We start from the raw sequence: 25307 nt of genomic DNA on the forward strand, positions 1-25307 counted from the left end.
TCCATGCATGGCGGAGACCCCCCCGCACTGGGATTTAGTCCCTATGTCCCCTCCAAGCCTCCCTCTGCCCCAGGCTGTGCCCCTCCATGCATGGGGGAGACCCCCCTGCCCCGGGATTTAGTCCCTATGTCCCCTCCGAGCCTCCCTCTGCCCCAGGCTGTGCCCCTCCATGCATGGGGGAGACCTCTCTGCTTTAGACTTCAGTCCTTGTGCCCCCCCGAGCATGGGAGAGCCCCCCTTTGCTCTGGGATTTAGTACCTATGCCCCTCCGAGCCTGGGAGAGCCTCCCTGAGACTCCAGGCTTCAGTGCCCATGCCCCTCTGAGCATGGCAGGACCCCCCTCAAACTCTGGGCTTCAGTCGCTGTGCCCCTGCGAGCATGGGAGAGCCCCCCTCTGCTATGGGCTGCAGAGCCTGTGCCCCTCCTCTGCTCCGGGCTTTGGTGCTTGTGCCCTTCTGAGCGTGGCAGAGCCTCCCTCAGACTCCAGACTTCAGTGCCTGTGTCCCCCCGAGTGTGGTAGGACCCCACTTAAACTCCAGGCTTCAGTGCTTGAAGCTTGCCACAGACACAGCCCAGAAGACTGAAGGAGGAAACAGGCTCACGTTGAACCTTTCAAACGCTTGTTAACCAGCAGCTGCACCCGTCCCAGACAGCCCTCCCCTGTTCTTCACCACTAGCATCCGGAGTTAACCATGGCGCCGGCCCTGCCGCCGGGTGCCTTGGCATTGGTGCGTCACTCTCCTGCAGTGCTCAGCTGAATTTGTTCCTCCTGTACGTGCCCATCACCCTGGCACGACGGGGCTGTGCATGTAAAGACAGGCTCAAAGGCCAGAAGGGACAGGGCGACGTGCAGGACGAAGACTCTCTTGGGTTTTTCTGGCTGACGTGAAGTGTCTCTGTCTCGTGCTTTCCCTGCAGTGTGCGGTCACGTGGAAACCCGAGCCCACGCTGAGGAAAGGCTCCTGAAGAAACTCTTCTCGGGCTATAACAAGTGGTCCCGCCCCGTAGCCAACATTTCGGACGTGGTGCTGGTCCGCTTTGGCTTGTCCATCGCGCAGCTCATCGATGTTGTAAGTGAAAAGGACTGGAGCAAGGAGCACTGGAGGCTTTTCAGGCCAGGCCTAATTCCCTACCCAAATCCCTGCATGCGGAGATGCTCTTGAATGATCCCGGGTCAGATTGTGAGCGCCTTATTCACCTGGGAGAAGAGTTATCACAGGAATAGTCCTGTAGAAATGAATGGGACAACTTCCGTGAGTAGTTGCTCAAAGTGTTCGCAGCCTGCTCTTTTATTAGTTAGTTGTGTTAGTCCAAACGCTGAAGTCCATAGTGAAATGAGAAAAAGAAACCCAAGCGTGACTGTAGTAGATGTGGTTAGTTTGTACGGTGCAAATCTAGCCAGGCTCCTGCCTGAGACGGACAGACCAATTCATCATCCCTCTGTTAAGTTCAAGAAGAATTTGGGCTGAGCAAGAAACAAGGCAGGAGCTTAGCATAGAAACTGTAATTATGAATTATGCATTATTATCCTAACTGGTTGTTACACATGTAACTTATCTTGTCCGTTTGTCACTTTGGGTGATTGGAGGCACGGTGCCTGAGAGCAAATGTTCCCACATGTTTGCTCCAAGAGAAGCTCCCTGTAGGCAGAATTAGATATGGCCTCCGCAAAGCAGATGATGGGATGTTAGGATGCACTGAACGGGTATCAAAAGCACCTCGTTTTGTAGCATTTTGAGCTCAGTTTGCAAAGAAAATGTGCGTGCCTGCTTGCTCACACACAGCAGGGGACAAATGCACATGAGCTTTTAAATGTGCAAAACGGGTCGGCATGATTGTGTGTACAGGTGCCCATTCACGCACACAAGTGCGGTTTCTGTGGGTGCAGAGTTGGTGTGCTTATTTTGAATAAGTGGCATGCTGTATTATTGGAAGCTGCCTGAATTATTTCCTTTGTATATGCACTGCTCCTCTACAAACTGCTTGTGCGTGAGACAGAGAAAAGAAAGGTAATCTATGCAGCTGGAGTGTAGTACAAAGACTTATTGGCACACGTTTGTGCTTACACACAAATGGTACAGCCAGAAGTGAGTTAAGCAGGTCATTCCAGATGGGTGCTTATTAACCTTGCAAACCACGCCGCGCTGTCATGCATTTTGCATATACCCTCTACGTAACAGAAAACCCATTTTAAAAAATGGATTAAAGGAAAAGAACTATGGAGGCTAATTTTCATACCCGTCCCTCTGAGAAGCCAAGATTTTCCAGGGCCATGTGGGACCCAGAAATATTAGAGCTAAGCCAGTTTACAAACCTCTGAAAGAGCTGTAGTGGCTTTTTCATACAACATATTACTGAGGCTGAGCCAGAAGGGTACGTGTGAACTCTCTTGGGAAGATGACAAGTGCTCTTTCCTAGTGGTGTGAAGCTCTGATTTCTAGCCTGGATGAGCCATGAGATTTAACTCAGACCTTCAACTCATCACCATTGCTCGAATATTGTCCACCTTGGGGTTTATAGTGTGATGTTGTGGGATGCTTTCTGAGTCTGGAGGGAAAGAAGAAAACAGGATGGTTGGTTCTAAAATGGTGGGGATTTGGAGCTGGGGTGACTCGAAAGCTACTCAAAAAGAAGTGAATTGTTGGTCAGGGCACAGGGGATGACGATGGCAGATTACTGATGCATGCATTTTGCCATACGGTACTACTATATCTTACCCATCCGTAATCACGTTGTGTGTGGCATAAATACATCTGCACAGTGAACCAGTGTTTGCAAAAGGCAGTGCCTAGGTGTCTGGGGGGTTGTGCCCATCTCTGCCCAAAACCTTTAGCTCAACTTTGCAAGCTCAAATTTGTCTTCCGTTCTGTGCCTTTCCCTTGCATCAGACCAAGAAACACAAATCTGCCTGCAAGCTGCTCGTGTTTAGGCTGTATGCATTTCACGTGAATAATTGATAAGACTGAAGATGGTACATTACTGATTGCGATGGCACAAGATAGACTTTCCATTATGCACCAGCCAAATCATAGAAAGGCAAGATCAATACTTGTGCTTTGAAATGATTTTCCTCTCCTACCTAAGGAGAATCTGCCTTGTGCCAAATGTTTTGGTGCTTAAAAGTCTAACCAGCAGGCAGTTCTGCCAGGCACCTGATGAATACATTTAGGAATTTATGTGTCTCATTTCCTTCCAGAAGATTTTCTCAGTTACTGAGTGACCCTTTCCCTAATACTATTCCTGTATCACGGCCCCAGCCAAGCCTCGGTATAATGCTCCCTTGCATACAGCAGCACTGATTCTTTATGATACGTAGCCTGGCTGCTAGGCATGCTGATAGAAGTACTTTGTGCCATTTGCAGTAGAGTTTGTGTCTCCTACAGATACATCCCAATGTCAGGTGATTAAAAAAAAGAAAAAGAAAAAAAAAAAACTAGATGCAGGACTCAATTTCTGACTCAGGCTGGCAAAAGCCAGAGAAATCAATGTTAAATCCACTGTCCCTCTGTATTTCTATTTCACGCTGTTGTGCTTAGGTCAATTTGCTTCAAGATTATAATGATAAAGTATCAAAGGCATAGATGTGTTCAAGAGGAGACTGGGATGAAACACATCAGCCTCTTTGGTACAGTGCACCTTGAGAAAAATCAACTGTGCAGTTAAATCCCACCCTCCACTGTATAGATTGCATTTTCTCGCATATAATACATTTCAGATTCGAACATGTGCCTTGTTTTTTGAAAGGCTAGGTGAAGAAAAAAAACCCAAGAGATGTCCTTGTGGCAAATAACAGAGTAGCATCAGCTAGGAAGTCAAGTTTGCTCATGGCTCTGCTCTTTTGGATCACTGCAGATTTCTACTTTTGGTTTTAACAGAGCCCACTCTTACCATATTCCTCACATATAATGCACACTTACATTTCTAGCATCTGTTTTTCTGGGGGGAAAGGTGTATGTTGCACGTGCTAAAATGTGAGACTAACATGATCCTTCTGAGTCAAACTGTATGCATGCTATGAGGGTGTGGTCTAGCAGAGGAGAATGAGCCAGGGACTAGTTCGACACAGTTTGGTACTCTTTTGAATAGCAGCGAAACCCATGAGACCAGAATCACTTCTTGTATATCAGCTTAATTGGAGGAAGTGCATTACAGGGATGGATGAGATCCAGAGCAGCAAAGCAGCAGCTGTCAAGAGGGTCAGGGTATAACGGTAAGGAGAGCACATCTTTTAGCCTTGCATCTCCAGGCTTGTGTTTGATATTCCACCACCCAGCCTCTTTCCATAGGAAGGATCATCAGTGGACCTGCTCCTGTGCTGGGGCAAACAGTGGAGCTTGCAAGCAGGAAAAGCCCTGATGGTTTTCACTTTTCTTCTCCATCTCAGTTTGCTTTTGCAGTATAGGGGAACAGGCAGGCGCCTGTGAACTGGAAAAGACCCTAACTCACCCAGAGTTCCTGCATGCAATAGTGGCAGCTCATCCTTGACTCTAAATCCCTGCCTTTATGATTCAGGCATTTCAGAGCAGCTCTCCGATCAGTATTAGAGGTTTAGCATTGCAGCTGCAATGACTAGGCACAGCAAGGCTGAGTTAAAGATGAGGCATGGCCTAAGCTGCAATTTTCTGGCTTTTAAGGATCAGCCTAAAGTGTGAACTGGAAGGGGTATGCAGTTAATCACGGTGAGCCCTCAGCTCTTAGAGGGTACTGACACCTGAGGATGGTTTGAAGCCAGGCCAAGGAGGAGGAGAGGATAAAAAGCTCGTGGTTCTGCCATGGAAATTCAAACTGGCAAGAGCTGAACGGTATCCAGAGTGTTTTTCCTTGATTATTGACCAGCAGCTGTAATTACTGTACAAGGATTAAACAATTCAGTGTAGTTTAGTGAATAATTCCTCAGATATTTGCAGGGCTTAGATGTCTGCCTTTATTTACATGCTTCTGGATTTTGCACCTCAGCAGTCCCTTCACATTCAGAGCTGGAAAAAGAGCATGATCACTCGAGCTCCTGAGGAGGTTGTGGGTTTGCAGAGTCACTCCCAGCTCTTTGGCCAATTGAAGTGAATCGCTGCTCTTTCAGGTTATCGTATTGCACAGCACGAGGCACACTGCTGGCACTCGCTTTTCCCCAGACTGCACCTACAAAAACAGGGACACAGATTTTCATCAAGATGGGACAAAATCTCCAGGCAATTGCTTGTGCAGAGTGTGCACCCCTTGGAGGGGCATATCCCACAGGAGGGACATGCAGTGAACCCAAGCAGCTGCCCCATCTGACCCCCCCTATATCCTGACCTCTTAGCTGCCGCTGAGCACTAGCCATTGCGTCCCCCCTATTTTACCCGTGGCAGGTTACGATGTCTTGTGGTTGTGTCAGGGTTGACTGTGAGATTTTGCTAAAAGATTAGACAGTGGGTTTGGAGAGGATGGTTTGGATAAGGATATCCTGCCTCAGGCAGGGGGTTGGACTAGATGACCTCCGGAGGTCCCTTCTATCCCAACTTCTTTATGACTCTATGAATTCACCCGAAGTCCTGCAGACAAAAGACTAAATAGCTCTGAATATACCCATATCCCCTTCTGTCTGCAAGCACGTGTACAGACGTGGTAAATGCATGCAGCAGCAGCCAAGAATGCCTCTAAGTAGCTGTTTGCCTAGATGCTCACTCTCTGAAGGGGAAACGTTTTGAAACTTGTCTCTGGTAAAGACTTCATGTGCAGTTTTGCTAAGAGGTGAGACAATGCATTTGTATAGGACGGTTTGGATAGGGATGATCCTGCCTCGGGCAGGGGGTTGGGCTAGATGGCCTCCGAAGGTCCCTTCCAGCCCTACTTTTCTATGATTCAAGGGCACAGATAACTTCCAGTGGGATTAAGTGCCTAAATCTCCTAGGCATTTTTAAATATCTTGCCCTACTTCCAGAGACTAGTTTCTTTACAATGGTATTCAGTTCTCATTTACCCCTTTGGGATGGTTTTTCCCACAGTATCTTTTATCCCGGTATCAAGTACCAATCAGCGAAGGTGCCGGCATGCCCAAGTAGATGCACAAACACGTGCCTTCTTGTTCGTGTCGTTCTGAACTTTAATTTGCTCTGGGAGGGAAAAAGAGAATGCAAGACATGTGTTGGAGAAAATATTTAAACGACGTTGTGCTCTGGGAATAGTCTTGGAGGGAGCAAACATGTCAGGAAATAGATGGCTGACAAGCCTTCATTTGTAGATGACCAGTTCAAACACAGTTTGAGTTGGTTATGGTCAAGAAGTTGGTCTCTACACGACGGCTTTTCAATGACCTCTGTTAGAGTGATTGGATCTCCACTTGCTAACACTGTTTCAGTAATGGGCCCAAACTATTAGTGCCTTTGTTAGCAGCTCCCTTAGAGGTGTGACCAGGTCCAGAGACTGGGCCACCCCCTTGTCTATAGAGGCAATCCTTAGGAAGAGCTGGCTGGTCGAGAAAGAGAAGATTTCACTGGGTTTGCCTGTCTTATGGATAGACCCTGACCCATCCGGAGCTGCAGGTTTGTCCTTTACCAAAGCAATACTTATTTTGAAAATCAAGAGCAAGAGAAAAATGGGTCTTGGGAAAATGAATATTGTTTTTCAAAGAAGATCATCGTAAATTAAATTACAATGAGTGTGTGAGCAATCGCCGCAGCAAACAGGCATTCCTTTCCCAAAGGAAGGCAAGCTTGCAGGCTTGGGAGTGTAAAAATAACTCTTAGAAATGCTTCACGCTTTCAAGTCAGAGTGTCAGGATGTGAATACTGATAAAACCAACGGCCAGCTTTCACTACCAGCCTAGCCGCATGCTGTCGTCTGGGACCGGCTGCAGGAATTCCCTTGTGAACTGTGCAGGTACGTGTGGAAACGCGGTGCAGTCAGGAGGAATGAAGAAGGGCTTGGAAATGTAGCAGGGTTGAGCTCTTTGCCTAGTATTACTGTTTCTCTTCCTGTCTCAGCATCTCCAGTCTTCGAAAGGGGAATAATAATGGTTATTCCCCTAAATCGCAGGGCAGCTGTGAAAACTCCCCATCATTAATGTCTGTGCCATGCTCTGGACACGCTGCATATTGGTATTATTGGGAGGTGATGGTACCTTGTTTTCTCAGAGTTACGTTGCCAAACTTCATTAAAGCAGGAATCCCAAACCTGTCCCTAAGGCCGACAAGGTTCTTTGGGTCAATCTGATATCTTTGATTAGACCAACTCAAAGAGTTGGAAAAAATTCTTCTTTGCAAGCTTTCGGGTAGAAATACCCTTCGTCAGGCTGAGGAAGCATCTGTAGTTCAGCCTGATGAAGGGTATTTCCACCCAAATGCTTGCAAAGAAGAATTTTTCCAACTCTTTGAGTTGGTCTAATAAAAGATATCAGATTTACCCAAAGAGCCTTGTCTGCCTATGTCCTTAGCCCAACACGGCTGTAACCTATACTTCTGAAACCAGTGCCTAATGCACTTGAGGGAACAAGTTCATCCCCAGCCCCACTTCTGCACCCAGGTTGCTACTGTGCTATGGAGGGAGGTCTTAAAAGGACGGCTGGGAGGTGGCCAGGGAGACAACTTCTAAGGAGGTGTCAATGCCCCAGTGCTCAGGGAGTGATATATTACAGGGGGGGGGGGGGATATATTAATCCAGCAATCCTGCCTCTACCATAATAGTATGGGTAAAGTGGAGCTGTGAGCCCTTTGCTGCACTTCCCCATAACGCCATGCTCAATGCATAAATATCTAGGAAAATCCATATAAATCCAAGTTGGTCTGATCCCAAGACTGATTAGTCCTTGCCTCAGCTGTTGGCTGATAATCAGCCAAATGCATTCGGTCCCATGCTAAACCCCAGAAACATCTGCTTTTCTTTCTTTTCTTTTTTTTTTTTTTTTAAGCTGGCGCTTCCACATACATTTAGGGCTGAGATTATTTACGGCTACAGAAATAAACTCCAGTAACAAAATGTGGGCATGGCATGAGCTGATTGGGCCACGTGTTCTCTTCCGCGAACAAAGATGTTGCTTTTGCTTTTCAGGATGAGAAGAATCAAATGATGACCACGAACGTGTGGGTGAAACAGGTGCGTGTCCCCGAAGCGCAGTCTCTCAGGTTTGTTCCCCGTATCAGTTGCCGGCCTAACTGTGGGAGTTGATTTGTCTTTGCTAGGAGTGGCACGACTACAAGCTGCGCTGGGATCCCCTGGAATATGAAAACGTGACATCAATCCGGATCCCCTCTGAGCTCATCTGGAGGCCGGACATTGTCCTGTACAACAAGTGAGTCTCTGCTTGGTTATCAGAAGGCCACGTTAACCCTCAAAATCCTGCATGTTGCTTAGATGGGTCTAAATTGTTATTCCCCCCTCATAACTGTGTGCACCTTCCAGTTGTGCAATGAAGAATGTGGCCAACATCTGTCGCATACCGTTCTCATTCTCCTGGGGTGACAACTGTGCATGCAATGCAGCGTTTGGTTGTGTTGGGGGTTTTGCTTCCATTTTTGAACGTACATCCCAGTGACACAAAGCTGCCAGACTTGAGCTTCCAGCTCCATTGATAGTCTTTCACCATCAGCTATAACACCTGACTTCTGGGAATGGTGCTATAACAAAACTTAATGGCAAGTACTCTGAAAAGGACTCCTTGCATTAGCTGGTTCCTGCTGCTGCAGAGTTGTGGTCTGAATTCCCCTCGGCAGCCTTTTCCTCCTAGACATTACGACCTCCAGCTTCAAACCAAAGTGGTTTTCTGGACTAGTGTTAGAAGGAAGGGAAGGCTCCTATTGAAAAGGGATTCACAACCTGCTACATAGTGTTGAGGGGTCATTTTTCAAGTGATGGGATCAGTCCCATTAATTTAATTATATCTGTTAACAAAAGGTCATTGCAGGATCCAAGTGTTTGAAATGTGGCTCTCAAAGGGGCACATAACAATGGGGTTGGTTGTTGCTTTTCTGCATTTTAGAGGCTGTTATCTTTTGTCCAGTTGGGGCCACAGTCTGTTTTCTGTTAACCCTTGGCAACTTCACAAGCTGGGGTGTCAGACTTTCCAATGCCACAGCCCAAAGTCCGTGTCAGGATATTTTAGTGAGATGAGATAGGAGCAGGTTTAAAGAGAAAGTTATCTGGGTGTTGGGAATATCAGAGAATACATTTCCTGTACTGAAAGGGATCAAACAGCGCTGGCCAAGTCAACAAATCCATCTGCAAATATTTTGGGGAAGAAAAACAGCAAGCAAGCTTTGCTGTTCATCAGGGCATGCCGTTATTCATTGCTGCTGCACGTTCAACTGGCTGCCTGCTGCTGATGAAAACCTTTGTGCATCTGAAAAGTTTCAGTGTTTAACACAAATGATTCTTTTGTCTACAAATGCCAACCGGAAACTATCGCTGGGTATTTGCTATTCAGCCTTCTCCTCTTTACAAGGGTTCAGTCACTCTTTTGGGAGGTGGGTAATAATACTGTGCTTTTTGTGGACGAGCAGTCAAAGAGCAGAGACTACTCAGAGCTCTTAGAAATTCAAATGTGCCATAATTTATCCCTGGTGCTTCTGGGGAAAGAGGGAGCAGGAACGAAGGGGGTTCTCAGCAGCTTTTCTGCTCCTGCTATGATGGATTCAGCCAGGAACAAAACTAGCCCCAGCGTAACATAGACTGGAGTAAAGGCTGCTCTAAGTTGCACCAGCTGGCCCCCTGCCCTCAATTCTTCCCACCCACATCGTGCGACGGGTATGCAGCTGGTAGAAAGAAGTAGGGGTGCACAATGAAAGAAGTAGCACACAATGCTCCACCCAGCTCTTTGCTGATAGATCAGGCTACATAGGAGAATAGTGAAATTAGAGGCACAGATCTGTTCTTGTGGAGCTGGTTTAACACGGGGCTGCTTCTCCCTGGGTTCCTATCTTTCACCATAAAAAAAACCCCCTCGCCCTTGGGTGAGATCTTAAAGGTTCAGGGCAATGTCTGCACTCTCTCACCTATAGTGCTATCCATGTGCTTAGCAAAGAGAAGCACAGGCAGAAGGGCCCTTGCCAGCCAACACTGTCCATTGAAAGCCTATACCCCGTGGCAGTGCCAGCCTGAACCTCTCCTCTGTAAAGCCAGCTGCACGGGCCCACTTTGAGTTGTTTTTTTCAATTAATGTCTAAAGTAAAAATATAGTCAGGGGATTAGATCCCTTTAAATCAATGGCATTTGCATTTCCTCGTCTCTAGGGACCCGAGCCATAAATGGTGCTGAGCAATTGCAGCTCTTACTGAAACCGCTGGGAGGATTGCGTGCTCAGCACCTCTGATGATTACAGTGGTCATTATTAATTCATGAGCGCTCAGACCTCCTCCTCCTCAATGCAGACCCAATCACAGCACTAATATCATGTGATTAGGGCCTTAAATTGAAACCAAGGAACACTGCTCCTAGTCCCCTGCACCCTTCACAAGGGGGAACGAGTCCTTATTGCTACACAAAAAAATATGTCATTCCCTACATCCAGGATCTCAATTCAGGAGCCCCAGACACCCACCTGAATAGCAGTGAACTCTGAGAAGGTTATTAATACAACAAGGATGAATGAGCTTGGAACTTATTTACCTTTTCCCATCTGATAGCATTGCCATCACCATCATCTCTATTTAGGAATGCATTGGAGCCCCCATCATCTAAATACAGAACAAAGAGGTGGTCTTTGCCCCAAGGAGATTACAAACAACGTAGAAGGTCCCAGGAGTGTTGCTAACCATTTTACATGGGCATAAAGGTCTGTCACATCCACGGCCCTGGATCTGTGGATTCAGGGGTTCACTTGAAATGCAACCATCACTGGTTGGTTTTGGTGGGATGCGCTGGTTGGTTTTTGGTGGGATGCGTGTGATAAAGGACACAGCAGAGAGATAGGAGAGTAGACGGTAAGAGTGGGATGGTACTGGTCAGCACGAAAAGCAGTAATCCCAGCTGCAAAGATTTCCTCCTATGCTAGGGTTTGGGTTTTTTGGGTGGGGGGAGGCATTGCTAATCCAAGAGGCCTTTAAAGCAGGTGTAAGTAATTAATGGCCACTCGCAAGCTGCTATATATTGCCAGAATAGGGGGGCTCTAGTGGCACTGAACATCTGGCCCGCTGGACTTAGTCCAGTGTTTATCCATTTTAAGGCCAAGTATTTCAGGAGGATTTCCTGTGCGGACAAGGAGACTCCTGGTGTTTTTACTGAGGATGCAATGTTTTGGGAGAAAGTTTCTGGATAGAAGACTACAGAGAAGCCTTTCTTGTTTTCACCTTTGGGACTATACAGAAATTATGGACCTGAAATGGAATCGAGAGATTTTCATCTTCAAGGAAATCGTACCCCTTGTTGTTAGTTATTCTCTTATCTAAGCTCATTATTGCCAAATGCTTCCACTTATTCACTCTAGAGGCCCAAATTAAATCAGTAAATTTGGCCAGTGTGGCCTAGAGAGTATATGTGCTTGTCAACATTCATAAGGAATTTAAAACCAAATTAATATCCTAGGGGGAAATTAACATGCTGTTGGGTTTTGCAGCCTTGATGAGATAAACTCCAAGCCTGAAAATAGTTTCTAGTCAACGTGACAAAACACATGTAAAATAAAGGAAGGCGATTTAATAGGGAAATGGCAAAACAGCCCTCTCTTCCCTCCCTGTGTCAAGAAAACCAGATGCTCCATAATGGGATTTGTAACATTCAGGCAGGTAGTTTTATCCTAGGCTCGCTCATGGTGGCTGACCCATTTGTAGTGAACAGTACTTGGAGCAGGTTTGCCCGCACTTTCCATTCATACGCTGTCATTGTGCACTGTGCAGTTTTCCAGAACTGATTTGCTTTCAAAATTATTCATATAGTAGTTCAGAGGGGAAATCAAGAGTTCTGGTTAACCCTTTCCTTGTCACCCTTTCGACTTGGGCATGAGGCATGCACCATGCTATCGCCTGCGTCAGTGCATGGAGATTTCTGCAACAGGAGTGTAGCTGCTAGCTAGCTATTTGACATGGATATGACGGTCTGTCAGATCTGTAGCCGGCCATGGCTCTGGGTCTGCAAATTCATCAGTTCACTTGAAAAATTCATGCTTTGCTGGCTGGTTTTGGTTGGATGCCTCTGATGCCACCTGAGTGAGTGTAAGGCTTAAGAAGTGGAGTCTAGTGTGAGTATTTGCAGTTGGGAAATTTTGCTCAAACCAGGACTTCTGCAAAAAAATCCCATTCTGAACACCTCACCTAATAGCTAAGATTACAGCTGTAAAAAACAAACCGCTGCAGGTACATATAAGTGACCATGCTTATGGATCGGTACACATACATCTATACTGCACCTTCTCAGAGTTTAGTGGAAACTGCATTCCTCACCTAACTCATTAATTTGTAGCAAGTGTTTCCTTGGCACAAAATATTTGCTGAACAAACTCTGCTTTAATCTGCCATTGGAGAGTCATTTAATCTGAATATTACAGTTGTATCTCTTTAATGCTTAGTAAGTGGAGGGGGGGAGGCAGAAGGTTTGCAGGAGAGAGAACTTCAGTAACCCAGATCTGTCTAGGTTTCTGCTTGTGGATGAAAAATGCTCTAAATGAAGGGCTATCTGGCTATATCTATATAAGTATATAGCTAATTTGCAGGCTTCTCGAGCGCTGTTTAAATTAAAATTATGTAGTCAGAAATTAAAATAAATTTGCGCCTCATTTATATGCATTCTGAAAACATTTAATTTTATGAGCTGATGTATCTCCCAACTGCAGGGAAAATAGAAATTGGCAAAAGAGTCTTCATCAAGGCTTTTTAATGAGGCACACTCGATATTTGTCAGTAGAACAATACTGCTCTTGAATCCCAATTCAGCTCTTTTTGTGATAGCTCTGAAGTGAGACGTTCAAGGAAACGTTGAAGTGAGGAAGGGACTGTTGGTCTGTGAACAGAGGGAAGAAAAAGGCCGAGATGTTTTCAGAGGTGGTTAATGAGCATCTCTCTTCTTTGCATTGGTAGAAGTGATTGTGTCTGGCATAAAAAAAAAAATTAGGAGCTCTGGAAATAATTGCCGACAGATATTAAGAGCTTTCGGGGCCTGAATAGTCAAGAGAACTTGGCTACCTTAACTGCCTTGAAGGCACTCCTCTTCTGATGTACACCTCTTACTAGCCAGACTTTGTGAATGCTTTTTCCCCTGTACCAGTTTGCAGCTGCCTTGTCTTGTTGGAGCAAGATAAGAATACAGTTCTGCTCTGAACAATAACTGCATTCAAATGGCTCAGGTTTGCCCATAAGGAACTATGCTAGTCGGATTTGCCCGGTGTTTGCTAGCGTGATGTTTGTCCTAGGCAGTGCAAGTGTCTCAGTTAGCGTAGTCTGAAGATGAGCTTTCCTTCCTATGTGGAGCCAGCAGGAGGTAATGGGGCCCTGGGGCTTTGCCCCATCCTCACGGTGATGTGGCTTGTGGTGAATTGCACCAAATGGGGTGAGTGGCAGAGGTAGCTGGAGTCCTTTGTCCCTCCCACTGATTTCCACCGAAGAGAGAGTGGCATGCTTTGCTCTCCAGCATCTCATGTCCCCCACACCTCTCCAGCTCTTCACAAGGCAGGCAGAGCAATGAAGAATGGTCCATCCCTGACCAGCAAGCATCAGTCCAGGTCAAGCATAAGGTTAGCAATGCTGGTTGGCCTTCGTATCCCACCACTTACAGTCAACCATCCTATGCCACCACTATCAACCAGTTCCCAGTCCTTTAAAAGGAAAGTAGTAGCCCCCCATATTACATGCTAACCAGTTCCACAGATCTGTACCTGGAAATGCTGATGGGGACACTCATTATCACTCCTCTGCAATGCAAGTCCAATGATAAACATACTGTTCCATTAATGAATGATTTAATCATGCCTCAGAGATCTCATTAAATGCAGAACGAGGTTCCAAATTCCTATTGCGGTTTAAAGGGAGAACAACAATGCTCACCGGAGTGTCAGATGTGCCAACGGTTTCATGGCTTGGTCTTGCTTTACAGGTAGGCAAAGCCTGGGGGCAAAAAAAGATGTGTTTTAGCCAAGAAATGAGTAGTAGGGAAGTGAATAGCAAACGAGTGGAGTTCTTTGGATGGAATAGCAGTAATGCCTTTCTTCAATCAAAAGAGAGTAGAAAACCAGGAGAGTGTTTCCAAATCCATAAACCCTGCTGGGGGTGCCTCGCTGGGTGAAAAAAAAGCTTATTGGAAAAGTTCAGAATTTGTTGGAGAGCCAGAAAGCCGAAAGTTTTTGATGTTTGTTCTTTTTTAATGAACACACACACAAAAACCCCAACACCGTAGACAGCAGATGCTTTTAATTAAAAAAAAAACCTGCTTAGTCAATAATCTGAACTTCCCTACAAAAGTAGCTGAGATAACAAGTTTTTTTAGTGATCCTGCTGGGATCATTGCATGGCTAAAGCACAGAGCCGACACTTAAGGGTTGGACTTCTGCACCGTCCCTGCCCAAGACAACCTCTGTGCCCAAGGCAAAGGACCAAGGGCCACATCCCACCACCATTACTGGAGCTTTATTTCCTGAGTGGCCTCTCAGTACGGTGATGGAGTAGGACTCAGATGTGAATAGTCTAAGCCAGGGTATTGGAAGCCTTTCTGTGCCACTGTTTCTCAATGTGCAAAGCAGGGACCTTGATGCCCCCACAGCTGACAACAGGGACTTTGAAGTTGAATCACTCGAGTACGGTGCTTGGAGACTCGAAGACCCACCTGTGTTAGTCTCGAGACGTAGGATGCCACCTTGTCCCTTGGCTGCTGTTGCACTTTGGTGCTGCTGAATGTAAGGCAAAGGCATCTTCGCTGCAGCAGCCGGGTTTGTTTTGTGCGGATTGCAATATGGGTTGGAGGTGAAAGAGATGCCAGGAAACGAGTGAACTCAAAGCTGTTAAGGACTCTGAAGAGTGATGAGAGGTGGCTCCGTTTTGAGCACATGGTGAAAAGGAAAATAGGGCATGAGAGCGCGTGATGCGGAGAGCTTGAATCTGGTTTTCGGTGTCCTCCCCTATCCGCCATCCCTCCCCTCTGATGCTGCGTGTAGACGGCAATGCCAGAAACACTAACAAATGATTCAGTCCCTTTATTGAATCCCAGGCTCCACAGATTCAAATGAAGCATTTAGCCTGCCACTTGTCCCAGCTCAGGCAGGCTGCAGAAACGAACGTGCTTGTTCAGAGTCCCAATTAGCCCGGCAGGCCTTTACCACTCTGTGTGTCTCTGATATCAGAAAGCTTGCATTGCTCATTCAGTTTGATGGTGGCCTGGGGAAGAAGCCATATCAAGCGCCTTTGAGCTGGGTTCGGTAGTGGTGTTGAATGAAATGGAGACAGCACGCTCTAAAAATGACCTGGTTATTTGGCGGGTGCTATTTTTTGCAGGCTCAACCCCCCTCCCCCCCACCTGAGTTCACAAAGATAGCGACCCAGAGTATCACATGTGCAAATCAGGCAGGCAACTTGTATAGAGGATCACTCTGAATGTGCCAGCTACTCAGGTAGTTGTGCCTCAAATCACAGATTTATCATTTGCACTTGAAAATTAGGCACTTAATGCCACGTGTGTTATAGAACTGCCATCCTTGGAGGCTTTTAAGACCTGGCTAGACAGAGCCCTGGCCAGGGTGAGCTAGGTGGGGCTGGTCTTGCTTTGAGCAGGGGGTTGGACTTGATGTGATGTCCCTTCCAACTCTCGTTTTCTGTGATTTTAGGAATCTCAACCATACAAAGCTCTCGGTCCTTGCATGCATGTGTGCACAGATATGGCTTTGCGTCTTTCAAAATTAATTTTGGACCAGGATCTGTGCATCAGATGCAAAAACTCAGAAGCAATCTGGATCCAGATGCAATTTTTGCTCTCACTGGTTTTTTAAAATTAAACTAAAAATGGCAAGCGGGAATTCAGATGCCCAGCGGTGTGAAAACATCTATGCCTTTGAAAGAGTAGCAAATGGCTAGTGAAAAAGAGATCAATAAAACCAGTGCAGAAAACAGTGGCATCTTCGTGGATAAGTTTATGGCATTAGTTTATATCGTCTTTTTCTCCAAAAAAAGAGAAACGTCTCGGCATGCAGATTTCTGACAAGCAACAATGCTAATAAATAAACAAACAATCCTAAGTGGGGGCAGAAAGAGTCTGCTAAAAACTGGAGATAAATTATTAACTGGGTTATAGATAGAAACCACTTTTTTCCAGCCAAAAATCTCTGCAGATGGAGCTGATCCAGGCTGCAGCCACTCTTCTTGGGAAGCTGACAGCATCCTTCCCCTGCTTCAGCGCTCAGATGTGCTGCGACAGCAGCAGTACAGTAGCAGAGCGTGCTGGGATTAGACCTCTTTTGTTCGTCTTTGGTTGCAAGATAAATGGCACAAGCAGGATCCGTTGGGGCACGCGGCTGACTGCCGAAAGTGCAGCTGGAATAATTAGCGAGGCTGAGATAGATAGGGAGCTTGAAGTGCTCTGACCATTGAAGAAATGGTTTGAGCCACATCTTCCCCAACGCCCCTTCCTAACAGGCGGGGACACGGGCTGTCAGATTGAACTCAGCGGTAGACGGCATTGAGGTGAGAAGCAAGACTCTTGGCCATGGTGTCAGTTTGCGGTACACAACGTTTTGCCATAACAGGAAAGCAAATACCTACAAAATGAGAACATCTTGATTAGAAAAAGAAAGAAGCGTGACAGGAACAGCTAAATTAGAGAAATCCACAATTTTTTTTTGTATTTTCAGGTCAAGATCTGTTGACTAGCTTTACACAAATGTGGTAAACTGCATACATGAAAGGAAGATCTTGCTTTCATGGAGTGGTGAATTGTAGGGGTTGCTGATTTGTTGAGTTGCCCAGGATGTAAGAATATTTTCTTACTCTATTCAGCACTGGGGAGGCCACGTCTGAAGTCCTGTGTCCAGTTTTGGGGCCCCCAGTACAGAAAGGAGGTGGACAAATTGGAGAGTCCAGCGGAGGGCAGTGAAAATGGTTTGTGGGCTGGGGCACGTGACTGGTGAGGAGAGGCTGAGGGAACTGGGCTTGTTTAGTGTGGAGAAGAGAAGACCAAGGAGGGATTTGATAGCAGCCTTCAGCTCCCTGCAGGGGGGCTGCAAAGAGGATGGAGCTGGGCTGGTCTCAGTGGGGACAGATGACAGGGCAAGGAGCAATGGGCTCAAGTTGCAGCAAGACGATTTTAGGTTAGACATTAGGAGAAACTCTCTCACTAGCAAGGTAGAAAAACACTGGAACAGGTTCCCCAGAGAGGTGCTGGGATCTACATCCTTGGAAGTGTTTAAGACCCAGGTAGACAAAGCCTTGGCTGGGATGATGTAGTTGGGGCAGGTCCTGCTTGGAGCAGGGGGTTGCACTAGATGTGACCTCCTGTGGTCCCTTCAACCCTCATTTTCTATGATTTTTGGTAAACCAGCCGCAAATCTTAATGGAATTCCCTGGGCCCAGGTACTAATAGAGCAATCATTACATGAATATAATTGATCAGGCCTGCAACTTATTGTAGGCATGATCAATACCCTAAACTAGATCATTGCAAACTCTTTGCGTTATTAGTAGAGATGTTCCCAGACCAAATTCACAGATGCAAACCACCTGGGAGGCAAACTTTGGGCATGAGGCCAGATCTGAACTTTGCAGTGGTTCACATCCCGCTCTGCAGGGAATCGACTGTTGACAGAAATGCACTAAAGCAGTAGTATCACATTTCCACAAATTATGCAGGGACGCAACGCAGCCCCAATGTTACCTTGATATGAGAAGTGTCTATTTTGCCAATCAGCTTCATTTTGTAATGAAGGTGGATTTCCCTTTGTTGCTTAGAAACTAATTGCTGGCTTTTAAGTCTATATACAAACTAAAGTGACAAAAGCCAAGTTTGTTTCAGGTCGTTGGTGAAAAGCCTGCTGATCCAAGTCCAGGAACACAGGTGCCTATGTTAAGAGAGCAGGGGAGGTTTTACAAAACTTGCAGAGCTCAGTGGCTGGAGGATCCAGAGTCAAGTTTCTCTCATTATTAGTAGGATGTTCTCACTAGTTTTCCCGGCAACCGACTAGAAGATTACTCTGGAGTGCTTTATTTATAGCAACTCACAATTAATCTGGCATAGCCTACAGCCAGGATGTTTGACAGCATGATACTACCACTGCTCTATAGCAAAGCAAACTCCAAACTGGCCAAGTAATTTGATGGAAGACCTTCAGGGAGCACCTAGGTACAGCAAGACATGTTGGTACCAATGAAAAAGGTTGTGCCCTTCCCTGTGTCTGTACTGAACCCATGCTTCACCTGTATTAGGAGACACTGGGCTGCTGGAAGTCTGGTCTTTTGGAGGAGAAGTAAAACCAAACCTCTGACACCAGTTCTGAACCTAAGGGCCTAATTTGTGCAAGGTGAGGCCTGCTGTTTTTGCCTGCTTAGGTTGGCACTTGCAAATTGAACATTTGTGCATGCAAAGAGGTTTCTTAATCCACTCTGAGTACATTTGCCCAATTTTCATGCACAGTGTAGCTTGTTTGTGTGCTGGTGCCCATGGAAAAAAAAGAAAAGTGCCTTTGACATCATTCATTGGAAGTTGTCTGGTAATTATATCTACACTTTTAGCAAGAGCTCAGGTCGCAGCAGCTTCCCCCAAAAGGAGGAACCTGCCAGGTAGTTACAACTCACCTGCCTATCACCACAATGCGTATTCAGTGTAAAAGTTCTCTTTACTGCGTGTCCTAAAAGGGCTTGTCGTGTGGATGTGTGCGGTTAAAAGGGCTGCCTCGGAAGTTGGCCCCCTGCTCAAAGGTAAAGTGATCTCGGTATCCTGCCAACAACCAATATTTTCAAAATGACCTGCACAGTCTGGCTCACTTGTCTGCACAGCTGCACAGTCACTCGGTGTGCACACACACACAGGAATGCACATGCAAATGAGGGGTTCAGAATGCATGCACTTTTGTGCGCACAAGTGTGCAAATTGCGAATGGCATTTTGCAAGCGTGAGCCACATTTTGCAAGGTTTGTGAACGGATTCAAAAAGGATGAATGGATTCTGATTCTTTGTTTTTTTTTTTTCCCTCCTCCTTCAATTCATTTTCCCCTCAGTGCGGATGGGGACTTTGCTGTCACTCACCTGACCAAAGCCCACCTGTTTTACGATGGCAGAATCAAATGGACACCTCCTGCCATCTACAAAAGCTCCTGCAGCATTGATGTCACCTTCTTTCCCTTTGACCAGCAAAACTGCACCATGAAGTTCGGCTCCTGGACCTATGACAAAGCCAAGATAGACTTAGTGAGCATGCACAGTCACGTGGACCAGCTGGACTACTGGGAGAGTGGGGAATGGGTCATCATTAATGCCGTGGGCAACTACAACATCAAGAAATACGAGTGCTGCACAGAGATCTATCCTGATATAACCTACTCCTTTATTATCAGGAGGCTGCCTTTGTTCTACACCATCAATCTGATCATCCCTTGCCTCCTCATCTCCTGCTTGACCGTCTTGGTCTTCTACTTGCCTTCGGAGTGTGGTGAGAAGATCACGCTTTGCATTTCCGTGCTGCTGTCGCTGACTGTCTTTCTGCTGCTCATCACCGAGATCATCCCCTCCACCTCCCTGGTCATTCCCCTGATCGGAGAGTATCTGCTCTTCACCATGATATTTGTCACCTTGTCCATCATCATCACTGTCTTCGTACTGAACGTGCACCACCGCTCACCACGCACCCACACCATGCCAGATTGGGTGAGAAGGATCTTCCTCGACGTGGTCCCGCGCCTCCTCTTCATGAAGCGGCCCTCGGCAGTGAAGGACAATTGCAAGAAGCTCATCGAGTCCATGCACAAAATAGCCAACGCTCCAAGAATTTGGTCCGAGACCGAAGCAGAGCCCAACTTTGTGACCTCCTCTTCAACCAGCCCTCAGAGCAATGAGCAATCCCCCACATCCTCCCTCCGTGCCCATCTCGAGGAGCCAACCAAGCCCCCATCGGTCTGCAAGTCACCTTCAGGCCAGTACTCTGTGCTGCCCCAGGACCCGGTGCAGGTGAGCTGCTCTTCCCCGCAGCCCCCCAGCCACCCCCTGAGCGACACGCAATCTTCCTCCATCGCCAAAAGCAGGTCATTAAGCGTTCAGCAGATGTACAGCCCCAATAAAGATGAGGAAGGGAGCATCCGGTGTAGATCCAGGAGCATCCAGTATTGCTACCTGCAGGAGTCGTCGTCCCAGACCAACGGCCAGTCCAGCGGCTCTCCGGCCTCTCAACGTTGCCGCCTGAATGAAGACCGGTCCCCACGCAAGCCCTCTCCCTGCAAGTGCAAGTGCAAAAAGAAGGAAGCCGCTGGCACTTCAGGGCAAGGCACCAAAGCTCACAGCACCAAAGAGCAGCCCCTTCTGCTGATGTCCCCTGCCCTGAAGCTGGCGGTGGAGGGGGTCCACTATATCGCAGACCACTTGAGAGCAGAAGATGCAGATTTCTCAGTAAGTATAATGACCCAGCCCATGCCCGTCATGCTTCGTAAAGAGGGGTTACAAAACCTCACGTAAAAGCAACCAGGAAAAGGAGGGGAAAACCTTCTCCGCTCTCTTTTTCTGAATTTTAATGGGAGTCTCCACTCAAAATGTGAGTTAAACAATTTCAGAGTTTGAACTATTTCAACCAGGTCTAGTTAAAACAGGGCACGGGGTCCAGTCAGTGGGAACTCAGCAGCTTGCTGAATTGGGTTTCAGCTTGGCCCCAGGGCTGTGCTGCCGCTGGAGTTATCCGTGTCGGAGAAGACCGTAGCGTATCGTCACGCTGTTGTTGAGAACCGAATCTCCCGTTGCTCTTTTTAACCTTGGCAGCCACAATGTAGTTTTAACAGGCCCAGCTTTGCTAGCTTTGTAATTCACGGTGCCCATCTCCTGGCTCTGCATCTTGTTGAACACCGTTGTTTCTAAGTTTAGCACACTGCAGTTGCCTACAAATAAAAGACCAGGACACAGTCTTATAACAAGAGAGCAAACTGCACTCACTGAAAGCAAATCAAAACTGAGCAGGCTTCCCTGAGCTCTTCCGCCCTGACCTGTGGTCACGCCAAGTGCTAAACAACTCCTGTGAGAAGCTGGATGCTGTAAATCCCATTAACGGTAGGGGAAGCTAAGAGTACTCAGTACCGCCCAGGATTGGGCCCTGAGTGCTGCCAAACACAATAACCCATCCTTAAAGCTATTATCTGGGAGTGGAAAGCCTGTACACTGCAAACATCAGATAAAACGCAGAAAGAGAACTAAAAGCAATCATTTATTGGGAACTTAACTGAATTTTGCTTTACAGATAAGCCTCTGACAGGCTGGGAATTATCACTCCCTACTTTCTATTAAGTATTGACTTGGGTTATTGAGTCTGGCAAAGCAAAGCTCCTGCATGGTTTATTGATGCAGCCTTTCATGCCGTGGGGTTAGGGTAGGTTTACTGCTCCGAGGCCTGATTTGGGTACTACCGGTTTTATGCCGATGGGTAGGTATTCACACTGTAGAGCAGGCATCTACTGTGTGGTGCATCAATAGTAGAGTAGCCATCTATACCTACTTTACAAAGGGGCAAATAGGCAAGACTGGGGGATCAAACTGGACGTTTTTGCTGCTGCAGACAGAAGTTCACATCCTGGCTCAGACCAACAGAGAAGAGGGCTGTGATAGGTTGCATACTCTTGATGCAAGAGGTTGTTAGAGAAGATGAACAAATACCACCCCAGGTAAGCCCAGGACTGGAACAGCACAGGTGGTAGGAATCTCTCCCTGATCTTGCCCAAATGTGGGCCATTAGTAGCCCCCTTCCACATGCCTGAGTGCAGCATTCACTGCCACCTATTGCTGTTCTTCCAGCAATGGGATGTCATCGGTAATTATGGCAACACCTGATGGAAAGTTTGGAGATGACTTGATAAATACCTGCTGGACCAGAAATGCAGAAATTCACCCACAGGCAGAAAAAGCTCCTGGAGTTGGGCTGCTGTAGCAAAGTTAGTCTTGAGGCTGCATGCCTTTGTGGATATCTGCAGTGCATGGTACTTTTGTAGCATCGCTGCCGTTCACCCTTATGGGCTGTCTGTCCCTCGGGTATGAGCACTTTTTTTGCATGTGTGTCTTGTACTGTGCTGAGCAGCACATGAACACATGAGTAGCAAACCTAAGCATCGCCACCATAAATCCAGGCTGCCATCTATTTTCACATGCTCGTTTACCAGAATATCCCAGCTCCCCAAAAACTTTCATATATTTATATGAACACCCCTGTGAAGGCAGGGGAAGGCTAGTATTGCCATTTTTTAGATGGAAAATTGAGGCGTAGAGGGACTAAGTGAAATGCATTAAGTCACACTGCTCTGTAACAGAGCAGAGACTGGGACCAAGTGCCCTGACCAAGAGACCATCCTTCTCAAAAGCCCTCACACATTGACCCGAGACCCTAAGAACTAAATTCTGGTCTCATTTTAACAGTGTAAATCAGAAGAAACACCTGGAAGTCAATAGATATTTTTTTCTTAAAAAAGAAATCATATTTTCCTTCTTCATCAGAGCAATGATACCTTCCATGTGCTACAAATCTCCTAATAATAAGCGTGTTGATATCTACAAAGCAAACGCTTATATTGCATTCCTTGTAATATTTATATGCTCTCATTTGCAATGTTGATAGTGCTTGTAACAAACTGTTGAGTGTTATCCAATATCATCAGATACTTTTTCCTTGTGAAACATTTTATGTATCTTCAGGGGACAATTACCTACATCACAGATTTCTCTGTATGGGAAAGAGGGGGGTTTGGCATCCTGTAAATGAAGGGCTTACCGCATCAGTCCGTAGGTTTAGTTGCAAGAAAAATCCAGTGAGAGAACTGAAAAGCAAATTGCAAAAAAAATATTACCCTGGGGATCCCTGCGGCTTCATCTTTCATTGGGGAAAGAAGGAAACATCTATAATATTAAATTGTTTTATTTGATTGCTAAATAAACAAGATGGTTTCATCAGCATCTAACACCATAGAGAGCATTGCAATTTCCTTAGAAAATAGAGAAAAAAAAAAGCAGTAAAGCAGCCCTGGGGCTCAATGTCTTTGTTGGGTGGAATAGCTAAGCTCTCTGCACTGATTTTGTGCCCTCCCCAGCAGGTTTTGTGGGGTTGCATTTCTTCTGAATCCAGGAGTGGAAGCAGGCGTGATCCATTCTGTGAAACAAAGGCAATGGTATAATGTGAACCGAAGCTAACAAGGGAGAAACCCATGGAAAATTCCTGATATTTCAAAGTTGGCTGTCATCTGAAGTCAGAATGAAGAGTCACGCATTGACGTATTTAATGGAGCACAAATCCCCTTTCCCTTCCCACCACAAATATATATATATATATATATATATAAAAATAATGTCACCAGTTACTCTGAACCTGTCTACAACTTGAGAGAGGAAGCACTGTTGCTGCTACTTAGTACGTGTGTGTGTAGTAATGGAGCCAGAGTTTCTCTGGAAGTTCCTGACTTTTATTACTGTTAAGTATTGTTGCCACAGGGGTCATGTTGTTAAAAGAAAAGAAAATACCTCATTTAATTAAGTGCTTAATTAGAAAGAAGACAGGGAAACCCAGGAGCAGTCGCATGTTACAAAAGTAGTGCATTACAAAAAAAAAATCTGTGTATAAGGCGCAGGAGTTCACGTGGAGAAATTAGAGAAAATTGGATACTTCCACTGTATACTAGAAATGCCATCAGAGATTGCTTGCGGACTTTGATAAGCAAGACAAATTGCATAGCTCAGGCAAGCCAGACAGGAGCCATGCTGCCTTTTCCAGTCCCACATAAGGGTCTGGCAGTGCAGTTACTGGTGACTGTATCTGTACCTTGGCTTGGGGGTTGTGTTGTTTCTTCTGTGCAAAGGAAGGTTTTGCTGGTAATTAATTTGCACCCCAGCTCAGTGCTGGTAGCTTTGCACTATTTGCATTTTGCTTCTTTTTCCAGAACTGGTGTTTGAAGTGTGCTAGAGGCCAGCATTATGGTGCGATACAAATTGTCCTGTGAATAGTACAATAAGAAATGGTAGGACACAGAGCATCTGCGCTCACATCTTTTAGCTGGCTGAGAATACCAGTGCAGCTCGTATTCTTAGGAAAAGATAAGTTAGATTGCACAGTATGGACTTTGAAATGCTCCATCCTATTTTCCCTAACTTCAGATCTTTGCCATTTCTTTTCTCTCCAACTCAATGGATATTCATTTGTTAAAGCTGCATCGTTTCATAGTTGTTAGGGCTGGAAGGGACCTTACAGATCATTGGGTCCAGCCCCCCTGCACTTGGGCAGGAACAGAAAGGGAAGAAATGGGGAAATAAACTGTAACCAGAAACAGTCGAACACATCCGACACCTTTTTCTATTCCCATTAGCCGTGATCCAGCAGGGTAATTGAATCAGGACTAAACAGAAGTGCCAGAAGGATCCCCCCTGAAGTCAGTAGCAATGTACACACACTTCTGTAGTCAGCCCCCCTTGGCTGAATCAGGTTTCAGTCGTATGCAGACCGATTTCCTTTCCTCAAATGCATTGCTTATGTAGAGTTGTTTGCTAAATCATTGCTTGATGTAGTTCATTGCCCTGCAGCTTTTCTTCTCATTCCCTCCTTGTAGCCATCCCACGTCCTAAATCTGAGCTGTTCCAATGCGACTCAGAGGTCCCATGCTACTTGTTTCTGTTCCTGGATGGCATGACTTTGCCTCTTAGATTTTCTGCCCAGTTGTAGAGCAGGTAGAAGCTGGATATTTACTTTCTGCCTTATATTATGCAATGGCTGCTTAAAATTCACGGCTTGGGCCAGCCTTCCTGCCAGGGAACACATTTGCTGGATTAATCAGGGAAAGCAAATTCAAAGATGTGTGCAATATTTGATGCTATTTTAAAATAAAATCATTTGGTAGGGAAGGGATGTAGAATCCCCTCCCCCTCCACCAGCCCTCCCTACCACCAGTTTTATTTATAACAAGGTATAATATATACCTTTGGGACTGCTCTAAACTTTGCCACTGATTACGGCCCCTAAAGAACTGGTCTGCCAGCTTTCAATCCCTGGAGTACGTCAGCACCTCACACCAGTCCTTACATTAAGGTCGGCAAGGAGAGAGCATAGGGCTGTTTTAAAGGGCCCGTGTATTTGGAGACTCCAGATGGGGAGATCTGGCTTGTTCACAGCCCCTCAATCCTTTCCTTTGGACAACCTTGGAGGTTGCCTCTTAACAACTTATCAGAACACGGATCAAAACTTCAAATGTCCGGTGCTGACATCTGTAGCC

The 25307-nt window shown here is 46.2% G+C and overlaps 1 protein-coding gene and 1 long non-coding RNA gene across 2 annotated transcripts in view; one reads left to right on the forward strand and one right to left on the reverse strand.

The window, feature by feature from the left end:
• The first annotated feature begins 902 nt into the window (after window positions 1-902).
• The window catches only part of CHRNA4 (cholinergic receptor nicotinic alpha 4 subunit), a 29682-nt gene continuing 5277 nt past the window's right edge, over window positions 903-25307 (forward strand). Inside the window, exons 1-4 of the mRNA XM_019510106.1 lie at window positions 903-1070; window positions 8026-8070; window positions 8157-8266; window positions 19092-20472. Of these exons, the coding sequence (XP_019365651.1) occupies window positions 8041-8070; window positions 8157-8266; window positions 19092-20472 (1521 nt within the window). The 5' untranslated portion in view covers window positions 903-1070; window positions 8026-8040. The remainder of the gene's footprint in view (window positions 1071-8025; window positions 8071-8156; window positions 8267-19091; window positions 20473-25307) is intronic.
• Window positions 12644-15628, reverse strand: LOC109292591. The gene is made up of 3 exons (XR_002096150.1): window positions 14719-15628; window positions 13944-14003; window positions 12644-12992 (listed from the first exon to the last, which is right to left on the reverse strand). It is a non-coding gene; the product is annotated as an uncharacterized LOC109292591 (long non-coding RNA).

The sequence above is a fragment of the Gavialis gangeticus genome, unplaced genomic scaffold (assembly GCF_001723915.1).
Source record: "Gavialis gangeticus isolate Ggan-Ray unplaced genomic scaffold, GavGan_comp1, whole genome shotgun sequence".
In the NCBI taxonomy this organism is placed as follows: Eukaryota; Metazoa; Chordata; order Crocodylia; family Gavialidae; genus Gavialis; species Gavialis gangeticus.